The sequence below is a fragment of the Astyanax mexicanus genome, chromosome 9 (genome assembly GCF_023375975.1).
Source record: "Astyanax mexicanus isolate ESR-SI-001 chromosome 9, AstMex3_surface, whole genome shotgun sequence".
NCBI classification, from domain to species: Eukaryota; Metazoa; Chordata; class Actinopteri; order Characiformes; family Acestrorhamphidae; genus Astyanax; species Astyanax mexicanus.
Genome location: NC_064416.1, coordinates 43,880,849 through 43,895,000, shown reverse-complemented (window position 1 = coordinate 43,895,000; position 14,152 = coordinate 43,880,849). Strand labels below are relative to the sequence as shown.

Below are 14,152 nucleotides of genomic sequence, written 5' to 3'. Positions count from 1 at the left end.
CTGAAACAATGCCTACCATGAAACACTGGCAGCCCAGGGCTTATAAATCCAGACACAAAACTATAACCACCTGAGACCAATCATACGGTGCAGGGTTACAAACAAATCACAGGTGAACATAACAAGCAAAATAGGAAGACAAGACCTGAAGTATTAAAGCTTGGCCTATAAAACAATGATAGATTGTGTCTTTCTTCATATTTTAGGTATTTTAGGAATCATAAACCACAGCGTCCTCCGTTTGTACCTGGGAGGTCGCTTGTTTGCCAGTACATTACACCGCCTAACATGGGAGGGTGAACAGTTTTGAGAAATAATCAGAGTTTCCAGAAAATAGAAAGAACTATTTCAACCACAGAAACACACTCTGTAATACCACTAGCTGTGCTTAAAGACTCAACTCACTCAAACACATGCAGGAACATCTGTGATTGGTCAGGATGCTCACAGCACCAAGGAAAACATTCAGAAATGGCTTAGAGTCCATTGCTTATTGCATAAGTCTATAAATCAGTACTGCAACTGTTGATATCATGATAACACGATAATGATCAAACCCCCTGCATGTCTATAGTTACAAGAAAAAGTATGTAAACTCTTTGGGATTACTTGGATTTCTGCATAAATTGGTCATTAAATGTGTTCTGATCTTCATCTAAGTCACAACAATAGACAAACACAGTCTGCTTAAAATAATACCACGCAAACAATTATATGTTTGCGTGGTTTTATTGAACACAACATGTTAACATTCACAGTGAGGGAGGAAAAAGTATGTGAATCTTTGGATTTAATAACTGGTTGATCCTCCTTGAGCAGCAAAAACCTCAACCAATCGTTTCCTGTAGCTGCAGATCAGACCTGAACAACAGTCAGGAGGAATTCTGGATCATTCCTCTTCACTAAACTGTTTCAGTTCAGCTATAATATTATGGGATATCTGGTGTGAATCTCTCTCTTGAGGTCATGATACCACAGCATCTCCATTGGGTTCAGGAGGTCAGGACTCTCCAGAAGGAGTAATAATATATTTTCTTCTGTTGAAGTCGTTCGGTTGTTGATTTAATTCTATGTTTTGAGTCGTTGTTCTGTTGCATCATCCATCCTCTGTTGAGCTTCAGTTGGAGGACTGATGGTCTTAAGTTTTCCTGCTAAATGTCTTGGTAAACTTGTGAATGATATTTTTTTTACGTTGATGACGGCAATCCGTCCAGACCCTGATGCAGCCAAGCAGCCCCAAACCATGATGCTCCCTCCACCATGTTTCACAGTTGGGATGAGGATTTGATGATGGTGTGCTGTGCCCTTTTTCTCCACACACAGCGTTGTGTGTTTTCCTTTCCAAACAACTCCATTTTAGTTTCACCTGTTCACAGTATATTTAGCCAGTACTGCTGTGGAACATCCAGGTGCTCTTTTGAAAACTTCAAACATGCAGCAATGTTTTTGTTTGGACAGCAGTGGCTTCCTCTGTGGTGTCCTCCCATGAACTCCATTCTTGTTTAATGTTTTTCTTATTGTAGATTTGTCAAAAAATGTCAGCATGTGCCAGAGATTTCTGTAAGTCTTCAGCTAACACTCTAGGATTCTTCCTCACCTCATTGATCATTCTGCGCTGTGCTCTTACAGTCATCTTTACAGGACTTTACCACACCTAGAGAGAGTAGCAACAGTGCTGAACTTTCTCCATTTGTAGAGCGTCTGTCTTACCGTGGACACATGAACATCAAGACTTTTAGAGATGCTTTAATTAACTCTTTCCAGCTTCATGCAAGTCAACATTTCTTGAACGTAGGTCTTCTGTGAGCTTGATCTTTTGTGTGAGACATGATTCACATCAAGCAATGCTTCTTAAGAACAGCAAACTCAAAACTGGTGTGAGTTTTTTTTAAGGGGCAGGGCAGCTTTAACCAACACATCCAACCTCATCACATCCTACCTCCAATTAGCTCTTAGAAAAGTCATTAGTCTAGGGGTTCACATACTTTTTTCCTCCCTCACTGTGAATGTTAACATGTTGTGTTCAATAAAAACATGCAAACATATCATTGTTTTGTGTGGTATTAGTTTAAGCAGACTGTGTTTGTCTATTGTTGTGACTTTAGAACACATTTAATGACCAATTTATTCAGAAATCCAAGTAATCACAAAGGTTTCACATACTTTGTCTTGCAACTCTATATGTCAAACTATTTTACCATCTGTTTGAAGACCAAAATATGGTGATGATTTCTTTTGTTTTCTCTCACAGCTGAATACAAGTCTCTGTGTCCTGGTGGAGAGGGATTCAGGCCCAATCCTATTACTGTTATACTTGAGGGTAGGTCAAAAGCTTTGTGTGGTTTTTGCTCAGTGTTGTAAAAGTGATGTACCGTAGTTTTACTGTGTTAAAAGTTTTATTTTACTGAGCTTCAGGTAAGTTCAGTATTAAATGTTAGATATTGTCCTGTAAACATTTTACTAGAAATGCAGTGAAATACAAAATATTAAGAATTTACGTTTTCTTTATATTCCTATACTCTTACGCTTCTTTTTCAGACATAAACGAATGCCAGGAGCTCCCTGGATTGTGTCAGGGAGGGAACTGCATTAATACGTTCGGGAGTTTTCAGTGCGAGTGTCCAAAAGGCTTTGCTCTCAACAAGGAAACCAGAGTGTGTGAAGGTAAAACACCCTTTTTTTACATAGGTTTTATTAAGGAAGCAATACAGAAAAGAGGACAAAAAAAGACAATAGTAAAACCGGAAGGTAGAGAAACAAGACAAATCCAATAAATGAGAAAAGAAGAGCGTTGACAATATCCAGTATAAAAGCACAAAGATAATAGACAAAACAAATGTACAAAACCAAACAAAGGGGTCCAGCCCCTGAAAAAGATTGTGACTATATAATGCTGTTTCTCTTTCTTCCAGTGGCAACCTCTGCAGAGTGTCCAGTCAGAACACTAGTCGATTTGAGTTGTTCAGAAAAAGATTTATTCACTCTTCACACCCACAACACAGTATTCACAAATGATTAGAATATATCAGATAGCTGAATAACATCTGCTAAGATTGCATGAGCTTAGTAGTAATGTGTGGTAATGTGTGGTTCTAAAAATAAAGAATGGGAAAAGAATTGACTAGTATCTCTTAATAAGCTTAACTTAGCAAAAGCTACAAAAGCAACTTAGTGTACACATAACTTATCACACAATTCACATATAAATTAGTCTTACATAGCTAGCATAGTGAAATAATGTATACAGAACACAAATGAGCCTGAACTTAGCATGACCAAGCAGTACTGATGCTAACAATAAGTTAAAGAATGCATTAGCATGCTAATCGCGATTAGCATCGATTAACATCTAGTAGCAAACACCACAAATAACAGAAATATGCTTAGTACATCTAAATAACAAAGAATATTACACTAGAATCAATATGAATAAACTTCTAGTGGATAAACTCACCATTAGATGCACGCACAACACATTGTCTAAATTGAGAGTCAGCCTGCTGCTGCTCCACCATGCCCCTTGCTGAGGGGTCTTTAGAGGGTCTTTAAATGATTAACATAGGTGGCTAACCACCTGCCTGACTAAACCTGACAAATAGTATGGCAAACCAATAACAAACCAAAATCACAGCTGGGCTTTTGTACAGCCCCAAATTGAGAATTTCTTCCTTTTTTTTTTCATTTTTCTTTTCCCACTCCTTCTTCCTTCCTCACTTAGATCCAACCCAATTCTTCACTCCCCTCTCGTCCTCTCCAACTTTTTTTTTTATTAATTATACCCCCCCCCCCCCCGACCCCACCACTCCAAAACCCATTAAACCCCTCCTATTTTACGTTTACGATATTTAGCAGACGCCCTTATCCAGAGCGACTTACTACAGTGCTTCGATGTTTCTTCAAATATCCAGAGCTAGTTTGTAGACTATGATCAAGAGATACTCGGAGCTTGATCATGTTTAGAACCCTAGGAACCTTTTTTTTGTGGATTAGATTAGGAACTCTTTGAAAAGATGTGCCTTCAGTCGACATTTGAAGACCGCGAGTGACTCTCTGAGCTGTTCTGACACACAGTGGAAGTTCATTCCACCACCTTGGTGCAGCTCAGAGAAGAGTGTGGATGTCTGTTTTCTGTGGGTTATTTTGAGGGATGGTGGTTCGAGCCGAGCTGTGCCGTACTGGAAGCTCTAAGAGCTCTTGGTGCAGATCTGGATTTGACCATCAGTGCCATCAAGTATGAAGGAGCTGGTCCGTTTATTGTCTTGTAGGCCAGAGTCAGGGTTTTAAATCGGATGCGGGAGGCAACAGGGAGCCAGTGGAGGGAACGCAGCAAAGGAGTCACATGACTGAACTTCGGAAGATTGAAGACGAGTCGTGCTGCAGCATTCTGAATTAATTGTAGTGGTTTGGTGGCTCGCAGTGGAAGACCAGCCAGTAGAGAGTTGCAGTAGTCGAGTCTTGAGATGACAAGAGAGAGAGACTGCACAAGCACCTGAGTGGTTTCCTGAGACAGAAACGGTCGAATACTTCAGATATTATACAGGAGAAATCTGCGTGACCGTCAGATTTGCAACATGGCTCAAGAACGATAACTGGTCATCCCTTACTACACCAAGGCTTTGTGCTAATGCCGATGGAGTGACCAAAAGAGAGGTCTCAAAAGAGATGGAGAGATTGTTGTGAAGACCTGTAGTTCCTGGGATAAACAGAAGGTCAGTCTTTCTGGGGTTGAGTTTTAGATGATGCGATCTCATCCACGACGAGACATCACTGAGACAAGCTGAGATGCGGGATGAAACCTGAGTGTCTGAAGGAGGAAAAGAAAGGATTAGTTGAGTGTCATGAGTATAGCAGCATTCTCAGCATATGAGAATCCATGAGAAGATATTATTTCACCCAGAGAGCAAGTATAGAGTGAGAAAAGAAGAGGACCAAGCACATTTTACATAGCCCCTCCCCACCTCCCCCCACTCCTCTAATAATAACCCTCTCCTCTATCCTCCCTGGTAAAACACACTTTTATTCTTGTTTTTATCTTTTTTTGGTGCACACAGTGGCTCCAGCTGAGATGTATGTGACACGTTTATTAACGTGAGGGATAATAAATGGAGCAATATGTAAAATATCTAAAATCTAAAATAAAAAAATAAAAAATATGATTATGCATTAAAGTTATGATCTGTGTAGTTAGAACAGGTTCTCTAGGTAGGTTGAAAATACACTTTTAATGATGTTTTAATCAGCTCTGAATGTATCCCCTACATAGGTATACAGTAAAGATGCTCTTCCCTGCAGTTCGAGGACAAACAGTTATTTTATTAAACTCTGAAACCATGTCCTCCTCAGAGATTACATCACTGACCACTCACCTCTGACTCACTCTGCACTCTATAAACACAATTTCCTTCACGGAGAACATCCTCAGGGTTTGTAGTGGAAGGGTGTTTTCATTGCATGCTGCTCTGTTTTACTTGGTGCTCATTTTAATGATTCCAGCTTGTGTGGATGTTTTCAAATTATGACAAATGCTGTTTTTAAAACAAATTCGAAGTTAAAGTGGACTAAGAACATGGATTAAAGTACTTTACAGAGTGAAGCAGCCAGAATGAGAGCCTGACTTGTTTGTACTTTTCTCCATGTGCAGAGACAACAGTGTACTGCAGAGTGTCTAAAACAATAAGAGATAATAATAGAGATGTTTCTTTAGGGAAAAACTCAATAATTAAGCAATAATACACAAAAGGGAGTGCTTGAACATGTAATATTGGCCTCGTGTCTATGACTGCAGCACAGCAGTGCCAATATTACATGTTATAGCATGAACCTCGAGTGTATTATTGAGATTGTACCACAGTTCCATTATCACTGTTTATTATAAGATTTTAAGTTAAAGAGGAGGAGAAAATATGATCTGTTTGGTTAAAAGTTCTCCACCAGTTAAACTAGTCCCATTGCTGCTCTGTTTGTAGCTGCACTGTTGTAAGAGCTGCATTGTTCAGTTTCAGTCAAAATTGTGGAAATCAAAGCTTACTGTAAATAAACGGAAGAGCTTTTCTCACCCTAATAAACGTTTTCCAGGAGAGAAATCTGTGTAGATTAAAGTACAACGCTCATTTAATTTTTATAAATATATATATATATATATATATATTTTTTTTTTAAAGAATTAAAGTTTTGTTTAATTCGGCGCCCCCCAGCGGCAAGACCTGCGGAATTACAAGAATCCAGTTTATATTCAGCTGATATTTAGTGGAAAATATATACACTTAAGCTTTTATTTTAGTAACAACAGCTCTTATAACAACCTGATATTGGTGGCTGATAAGGTGTGTAATAATGCGTATTTTCGAATCACTGGGCTTATTTATTTGTGGGTCCACGTCTTTGCCTGCGCCGCCTATCGGAGACACAGTATTTCTGCACTGTGCCTCTATGGGATCCAGCAGCTTCCAGTTGTGTATAATGATATCGCATTTAATTATTGTATTTGGTTTTTAAGTGCTGCGTCATTGCTAGGTAACCTGTATGCGGTGGAGTATACTCATAAAAAGCAAAAACTGTCCACCAATCACATTGCAGGGTCAGAACTAACTGTGGTATAATATACAGTAACCTACTACAAGTAAAGACTATTGCGGGGGCTGCCAAGTGGCCCAGCGGTCTAAAGTGCTGCCACTATGATTGGAAGAATGCTGGTTTGAATCCCAGTCATGCAGCTTGCCATCAGCTGCCGGAGTCCTGGGAGAGGACAATTTGCCTTGCTCTCTCTGGGGTGGTTAGATGGTGCTCTTTCCCCTCATCACTCCTAGGGTGATGTCGATCAGCATGAGGTGCGCTGTGATGCTACTCATAAAACAAAAACTGTGCAAAATCATATAAAAATCATATATATATATATATAATTTTCTGTCATAAACCAAGGTCCTGTGAATCAGAGGTTTTAAAACTGTTTTTGTGTGTGTGTGTGTGTGTGTGTGTGTGTGTGTAGATGTGAATGAGTGTGAGAGGCCTGGTATTTGTGGACCAGGTCAGTGCTACAACACTATTGGAAACTACACCTGCATTTGCCCACCAGACTACATGCAGGTGAATGGAGGAAACAACTGTATGGGTAAGTCTGAACACACAGACACACCACACCACAGTATATGATTATGTACGTATTGATAAATTGCTCTTTACTAAACATGCTGCTAATAAGCTATAAATTCAGATCTTTGATAAGTTTATTAAGTGTTTAGGTTTCCTTAACTTTGTTTTACTGTACTTACATATGTATAGACTACATTATTCATTATTACTAATGCTTCTTTGTGTTCTGTAACTTTTTGTGATGTGAATAAATTGTGTGTGTGTGTGTGTGTGTGTGTGTGTGTGTGTGTGTGTGTAGATATGCGTCGCAGTCTGTGCTACAGGAACTATTATTCTGATAACGCTACCTGTGATGGTGAGCTGACGTTTAACATGACGAAGAAGATGTGCTGCTGCTCCTACAACATCGGCCGGGCCTGGAACAAACCCTGTGAACCCTGCCCTGTATCCGGCACCAGTGAGTCTCACACACACACACCCACACACACACACACACACACGGATGTAAACGCATGTACATGCAGTATGTGCTCATAAGTGCACTCCCCTCACTGTGTCTGTTCTCTGCTCTAGGTGAGTTTGCTATTCTTTGCGGCAGTGACAGGATAGGATACTACATCGACATCTACACCGGACAAGTGATTGGTAAATTACATGCACACAAACACACAAGCATTTATAAACACCGCTTAGTGTTTTTTAGGGTATTTTTCTTTTTAAAATAGCCTATATTACCTGTTAAAAATATATAACTACACTCTTAAAACATTCTAGTAAAGTTTACAGTAAGTTAATGGCAAAAAAGTTAACTATAAATGAGAATTACAGAGTATTTCTGCATAAATAAATACATTATAATACTGATTTTGTGTCTTTATAATATATCCATATGTTCTTTAAATGTTTAGGGTCTTTAGTTGCCAGTTAGGTAATGTTAAATACAGACCGTTTCAATGAGGAAAACAATAACAAAGCTGCTGCGCATGTCTGTTCCTTCCACGCTTCCGGTGGCGCTATTTTCAAATATCCAGCTGTCAAAATGAGAGCGCATATTTCGCTCCCGAACACAGAGCAAACACGCTATAGTGTTAATAAAAAGTGATCAAACCTCTTTAAGAGGGAAGTTTTTTCTCTGATTTAAAACGCTTGCCAGAGGTGACCTACCAAGATGTGTGTCACTAGCTCGTTGAAACAGAGGCAGTGAAAGTACTGCAGTTTGGACGCATATAATTAGTTTCTCAGTGGAAAAGTTGGGAATATTTGTTTCCTATAGTAGAGAAGGCATCACTATAGTGTATGGTGAGGTTGGAGCAAGTCAGACTCTATCCAACACGTACTCTGCATGATTTATAGATAAGAAGGAGGGAGAAGTTGTGAGCGGACAGTGAAACTGCAACTAAAGCAGGCGTGTTTACTATGGAGGACCAAAAATGACATAAGTATAAATAAATAAATGTTGAAATAAATAAATGAATAAATAAATAAATAAATAAATAAATAAATAAATAAACGTTGACATAAATAAATGCACATATAAATGAATAAATAAATATATAAATAAGACATGTATTTATTAATTTATTTATTTACCTATACAATTATTTGTGCATGTATTTATTTATTTATTTATTTGTTCATTTATATGTGCATTTATTTATATATTTATTCATTTTAACATTAATTAATTTATTCATTTATTTATTTATATATTTATACATTTATATGTGTGTTTATTTATACTTATGTAATTTTGGTCCTCTATAGTTTACTTGTTTAAAGAACAATTTGACCTGATTTTCAATGTTTCTGACTCTCAGATTAGGTGAAGTTTGCATTCATGTTAAATTAAAAAGTTACGTCCACTGTTTGGAACGCTGTTTACCGCTGAACGGAAGTGTTCTAGGAACAGCTACGTCACTTCCTACGCTCATGAATATTCCTCTGAAACGGTCTATAGCCAGCCATACACTGTAAGGAATTTCACTGTAAATGAACAGTAAAATACTGTCAGCAGAGACACTGCAAAGTTACTGGATTGTAGTTCTCAGCCAGTATGTCATATTTAGCTACTAACTGTAATAATTATTCTAAATAAAGTGAGAGCACACTGTTGCTTCAGATTAATTAAGTAGTTTCTATATGTTACTCTTTTCAGTCTATGATTGGATAAAATTTAGCAAGCTTTTGAATGTGTTAGATTGTATGTTTCCACCAAAAAAATGAGTTCTGGAACCAGGAATGTTCGTTCGCAGCAGGAAGCAAAGAATACTGGGTTCTTTAGCACGAATCGTGACCACGGTTCCTGTAAGTAATAAGAGTAAGCCCCACAATGCTACTGTGTTAACCTCTACTCCTGAATTGGATCAGCTACAGACTGAGGCGAGTGAGACCTGCAGTTATTTAAATGTTGTTCTGGGTTCTTTAGGGATCTCCTGGAGTTGTTCATGCACTTTTGGAGGATTTTTTGTTGGAAAGGTTCACCAGTTTTTCATGTTTTCTCCATTAGTGAATAATAGCTCTTACTGTGGTTCTCTGGAGTCTCAAAGACTTTGTAACCTTTTCCAGACTGATAGATGATCATTGACTTCAGATCGAGGTATAAGGTGTTGTTTTTGAGATCTTGTTTTCTGCTTCATGTTTCCAGACAGGTTGTATTTAAGTGATTTCTTGATTCTGCAGGTGATATTATACTTGTGAAATTAATCACAGTTAATTTATAAGGGGGCAAGCACTTTTTTTTTTTACAAAGGGCTTGATTGGTTTGGATTGTTTTTTTCTTATAATAAATAAAGTCATCATTTAAAAAGTTATTTTTATATTTGCTTGGATTATTTTTTCTGGTAGTAGAGTTTATTTGATAATCTTAAAAAATTGGTATCTAAAAAAGTATGACAAAAATTCTAAAGGGTCAAATACTTGTTCACACCATTGTAAACAAATATTGTGTGTGTGTGTTTGTGTGTGTGTGTGTGTGTGTGTGTGTGTGTGTGTGTGTTTGTGTGTGTTTGGACAGATATCGATGAGTGCCGGGAGATCCCAGGAGTGTGTGATAACGGTGTGTGTATCAACATGATCGGCAGCTTCCGATGCGAATGTCCAATGGGATTTGTCTACAATGATAAACTGCTCATCTGTGAAGGTTTGTGTTCATGTGTTTGTGTGTGAGATTGGTCTACAGTGTCACTGTAGTTATTGGTGAGTGATAACATTGCTGTGTGTGTGTGTAATCCTTTTTTTTTCTCTGTAGATATCGATGAATGTCAGAATGGACCTGTGTGTCAGCAGAACGCAGTGTGTCTGAATCTGCCGGGAAGCTACCGCTGTGATTGCAAGCCAGGATATCGCTTTACACCCACAGGACAGTGCTTGGGTCAGTGTGTGTGTGTGTACATGTATAATTGCTATTAATCTGAAGTAATTCTTATTAAATATTTAGTTTCCACAGTGAATATATCAGTATATGCTATGAATAATAACAGCTCTGCTAGGAATGATTCAGTATCCATTGTAAATGATTCTGCGTTTGCTGTTGCAAGTTGATGATTTTACTAATGTCCTCCCGCAGATCGTAACGAGTGTGTGGAGAATCCTAACGTGTGTAACCCAGGGCAGTGTATTGATATGGTGGGAAGCTACCGATGCCTCTGCCCCAGTGGATACAAGACCACCACTGCACCAGCAATGTGTGTCGGTGAGAAAACACTACACTAGAGTATTCATCAATAAAATTCAGTGCAAACAATCCAGCTGTGTGTAATTCAGTCTCATTATAAATATAAACACCTGTTCTGTGAAGGCCTCAGTGATTTGTTAGAGAAACACTAGTGAACAAAAAGCATCATGAAGAAACCCAGGAACTCCCCTAACAGGTCAGAGATGAGGTTAGGAAGACATGGCCATGGTTGACACAAACTGATAGATCAAGCAAGGAGAGCACTGGCCAAGAAGGAAGCAGCCAAGAGGCCCATGATCACTCTGGAGGAGCTGCAGAAATCCACAGCACAGCTGGGAGAATCTGTATACAGGACAGTTATAAGACATCCACCACACAAATCTGGTCTTCTGGTGGCAAGAAGAAAACCATTGCTGAAGGAAAAATGTGAAGGAAAGAAGTGATGCTTGCACTTTACCATGAGCCATGTAGGATCAAGGTGGAAGAAGGTGCTGTGATCAGATGAAAAAAAAGCACTATATGTGGAGGAAAAGTAACACTGCTCATCACCTTGAACACACCATCCCCACTGTGAAACATGGTGGTGGCAGCATCATGCTGTGCTAGCCAATGGCAAGCTACATGAACATGAACCTGTCACGGCCTCGCAATGTTTCCCTGTGTTTTCCCCGTTTCCTAGTGTGTTTCTCCAGTACTTTTCCGTCACGTGTGTGTAATTTGTAGCTCCGCCCCTTCCCCAGGTGTTCAGTGTTTCATGTTCCTATATATAGTACCCATAAGTCCGTGTTCATCCGTCTGTCTTTGCACCTTCCCGCGTTGTCTGTCTCACCACGTTTACGTTATAGCTTATTTCTCGTTCCTTGGTTATTTGTATTTTCACGCTTTTGTGTATTTCTAGTCACGTTCATTTCCTGTTTGTTTCATTGTTTATTTTGTATATTATTTACGTATTTATCCCTGTATATATCCCTAGCCCTGTTTGGTTATTATCTGTTTAGCTTAGCTCTCTGTTGGTCTTCCCTGTTTGTTTATGTACATATACTTATTCGTTATTCCCCTGTTTGTATATTTGTTTATTTGTTATTTATTAAAGTCTTTCTTACCCGCGTATAAGTCCGCCTCCCGTCTCCTCTGCTTTCCTCGTCTGCTCCCCTTTTAGTTACAGAACCTTAACATGAACCGGCGGTCTCCTAATCATAGTACCAGCGCTAAAACAGTCCGCTTAACTACTTGGAGCCTCTGGACAGATTAATTTGATGAATTAACGATTGCACGGGTGTGTTGACGCAGCAGAGCCGTGTAAATGTAGCAATAGTGTCAAAATCACTAAACCAAGAGTTATAAGCTCACGAGAAGGACGTGAACCTTTCTTCTTTGTCTTTAAAGTGCTTTAATGACGTAAGGACAATTTTTAAAACAAATGAGTCATTTCTCTGTGTGTCAGTGCACTTCAGGCTGTGCATGTGTATTCGTGTGTGCACATGTAATGATGTGTATCCTCTTTATGTGTGTGTGTGTGTGTGTGTGTGTGTGTGTGTGTGTGTTTAGATCGAGATGAATGTGAGAGGGAGCAGCCGTGTGGTAATGGAACCTGTAAGAACACAGTGGGCTCCTACAGCTGTTTGTGCTACCCCGGATTCCAACTGAGCCATAACATCGACTGCATTGGTAACACACCTGCACACACACACACACACACACTGATGCTGCACACACTGGTGCTGTATCAGTAACAAACACAACCAAGCATACACACATGCAGTACTGTGTTAGTACTGCAGAGATCACAATGATTTCATTTCAGATTTATTAAAGACAAAATTGCAGTGACGTACTAGTGCATCTCAAAAAATTGTAATATAATTGAAAAGTTACTTTATTTCAGTAATTCAGTTCAAAATGTGAAACTCATATATTATATAGATGTATTACACACAGCTCTTTTTTAAGTGTTTATTTTTTTATTGACGATTATTAATTATGGCTTACAGCCAATAAAAAAAAAAAAAGTGTTTCAGAAAATTTTAATATTATATCAGACCAATTGGTACTTTTGTCAGTGTGGGCAGTGTGCCAAGTCCTGCTGGAAAATGAAATCTGCATCTCCATAAAAGTTGTCAGTAGCAGAGAGAAGCATGAAGTGCTGTAAGATTTTCCAGAAAAAAAAACACTGCCCTGACTTCAGACTTGATAATAAAACACAGTGGATCAACAGCAGCAGATGACATGACTCAAAATCAGAGGGCCTTTCCTGTAGCTATGTATTAATGACAATGCAGAAATATGGCACATCAGACACGTCATATTTATAAAATACCGTCCTCTTTCGAAGATACTGTTAGAGTGTTTCAATACCACGATATATGGTATTACAGTAACGCTGCCCAAACCTAAATCAAGTGCCCATTGTAAAACCGGACAGTGCTTTTAATGCAGAAGTTTAAAGTAATGCAGAAGGTGGTGTTTTATATTTCGGATCTAATTTACTTTTGCTTGACGTGCAGAAAATCGTTCATGTCATCTTTAAATAAATGAGGAAGTCCTATTGAACTACATTTGTATAGAACAGATGAGATTAATATCAAACGAACAAATGAATGAGTTGATGTACAGCTCTGGACAAAAAAGGCCACTTAAAAATTATGAGTTTCTTTAATTTGACCAATTTTTTGCACCAGGAGTAAAGCAGCATAAAGTTATCCAAAAGCAGTGTGTAAGACTGGTGGAGGAGAACATTATGCCAAGATGCATGAAAATAACTGTGATTAAAAACCAGGATTATTCCACCAAATATATAATATATATAATATATATATATAATATATGAACTAATTGATTTGATATTAATGTCACCTGTTCTCATTTAGTTTTCTCAGAAGCATTTTCTTAACAATAAACATAAAAATGGTCATTTTACTGGGAATTATACAAATAAACGTTTATCCGACTTTTACACACCACTGTGTATAGAGACATACACACGCAGTGTGAGGGAGTTGGCAGAGTAAAAATTCAGGTCAGATGATTTTGAAATATTTCTGGGAAACTGAAGCAGACTGTAGTGTGTGTGTGTGTGTGTGTGTGTGTGTGTTTTTCTTTGGGCTATGCTCCAGTAGGTCCCTGGTTCTGCAAAGCCAAGTTCATACTCACCCCCTTAGAGAGGTTGTTCTGAGTCTTGCTGTGTGGGGCAAACATCATTTTATCGTAGTCCTCACACCCTGCATCTCAAAAACAGCAAAACTTCACTTTTATAACCTTCAGAGTTCTGAAAAGTTCATATATTAGACAAAAAATAAAAGATTTTAAATTATTTTCTATAGCAATTTGCTGTGGACCGGCCATTCCCAGTTCTTAACCTATGCCCAAGTTATTTAATTTAGAGTTATTTAA

The 14,152-nt window shown here is 38.4% G+C and overlaps 1 protein-coding gene across 2 annotated transcripts in view; it reads left to right on the top strand.

Moving 5' to 3' along the window:
• The window catches only part of fbn1 (fibrillin 1), a 185,606-nt gene that overhangs the window by 125,413 nt on the left and 46,041 nt on the right, over positions 1-14,152 (top strand). For both annotated transcript variants that reach the window (XM_049483384.1, XM_049483383.1), the window contains 9 exons: positions 2,252-2,320; positions 2,539-2,664; positions 6,986-7,108; positions 7,388-7,546; positions 7,663-7,734; positions 10,103-10,228; positions 10,337-10,459; positions 10,655-10,780; positions 12,311-12,430. In XM_049483384.1, coding sequence (XP_049339341.1) covers positions 2,252-2,320; positions 2,539-2,664; positions 6,986-7,108; positions 7,388-7,546; positions 7,663-7,734; positions 10,103-10,228; positions 10,337-10,459; positions 10,655-10,780; positions 12,311-12,430 — 1,044 coding nt within the window. The remainder of the gene's footprint in view (positions 1-2,251; positions 2,321-2,538; positions 2,665-6,985; positions 7,109-7,387; positions 7,547-7,662; positions 7,735-10,102; positions 10,229-10,336; positions 10,460-10,654; positions 10,781-12,310; positions 12,431-14,152) is intronic.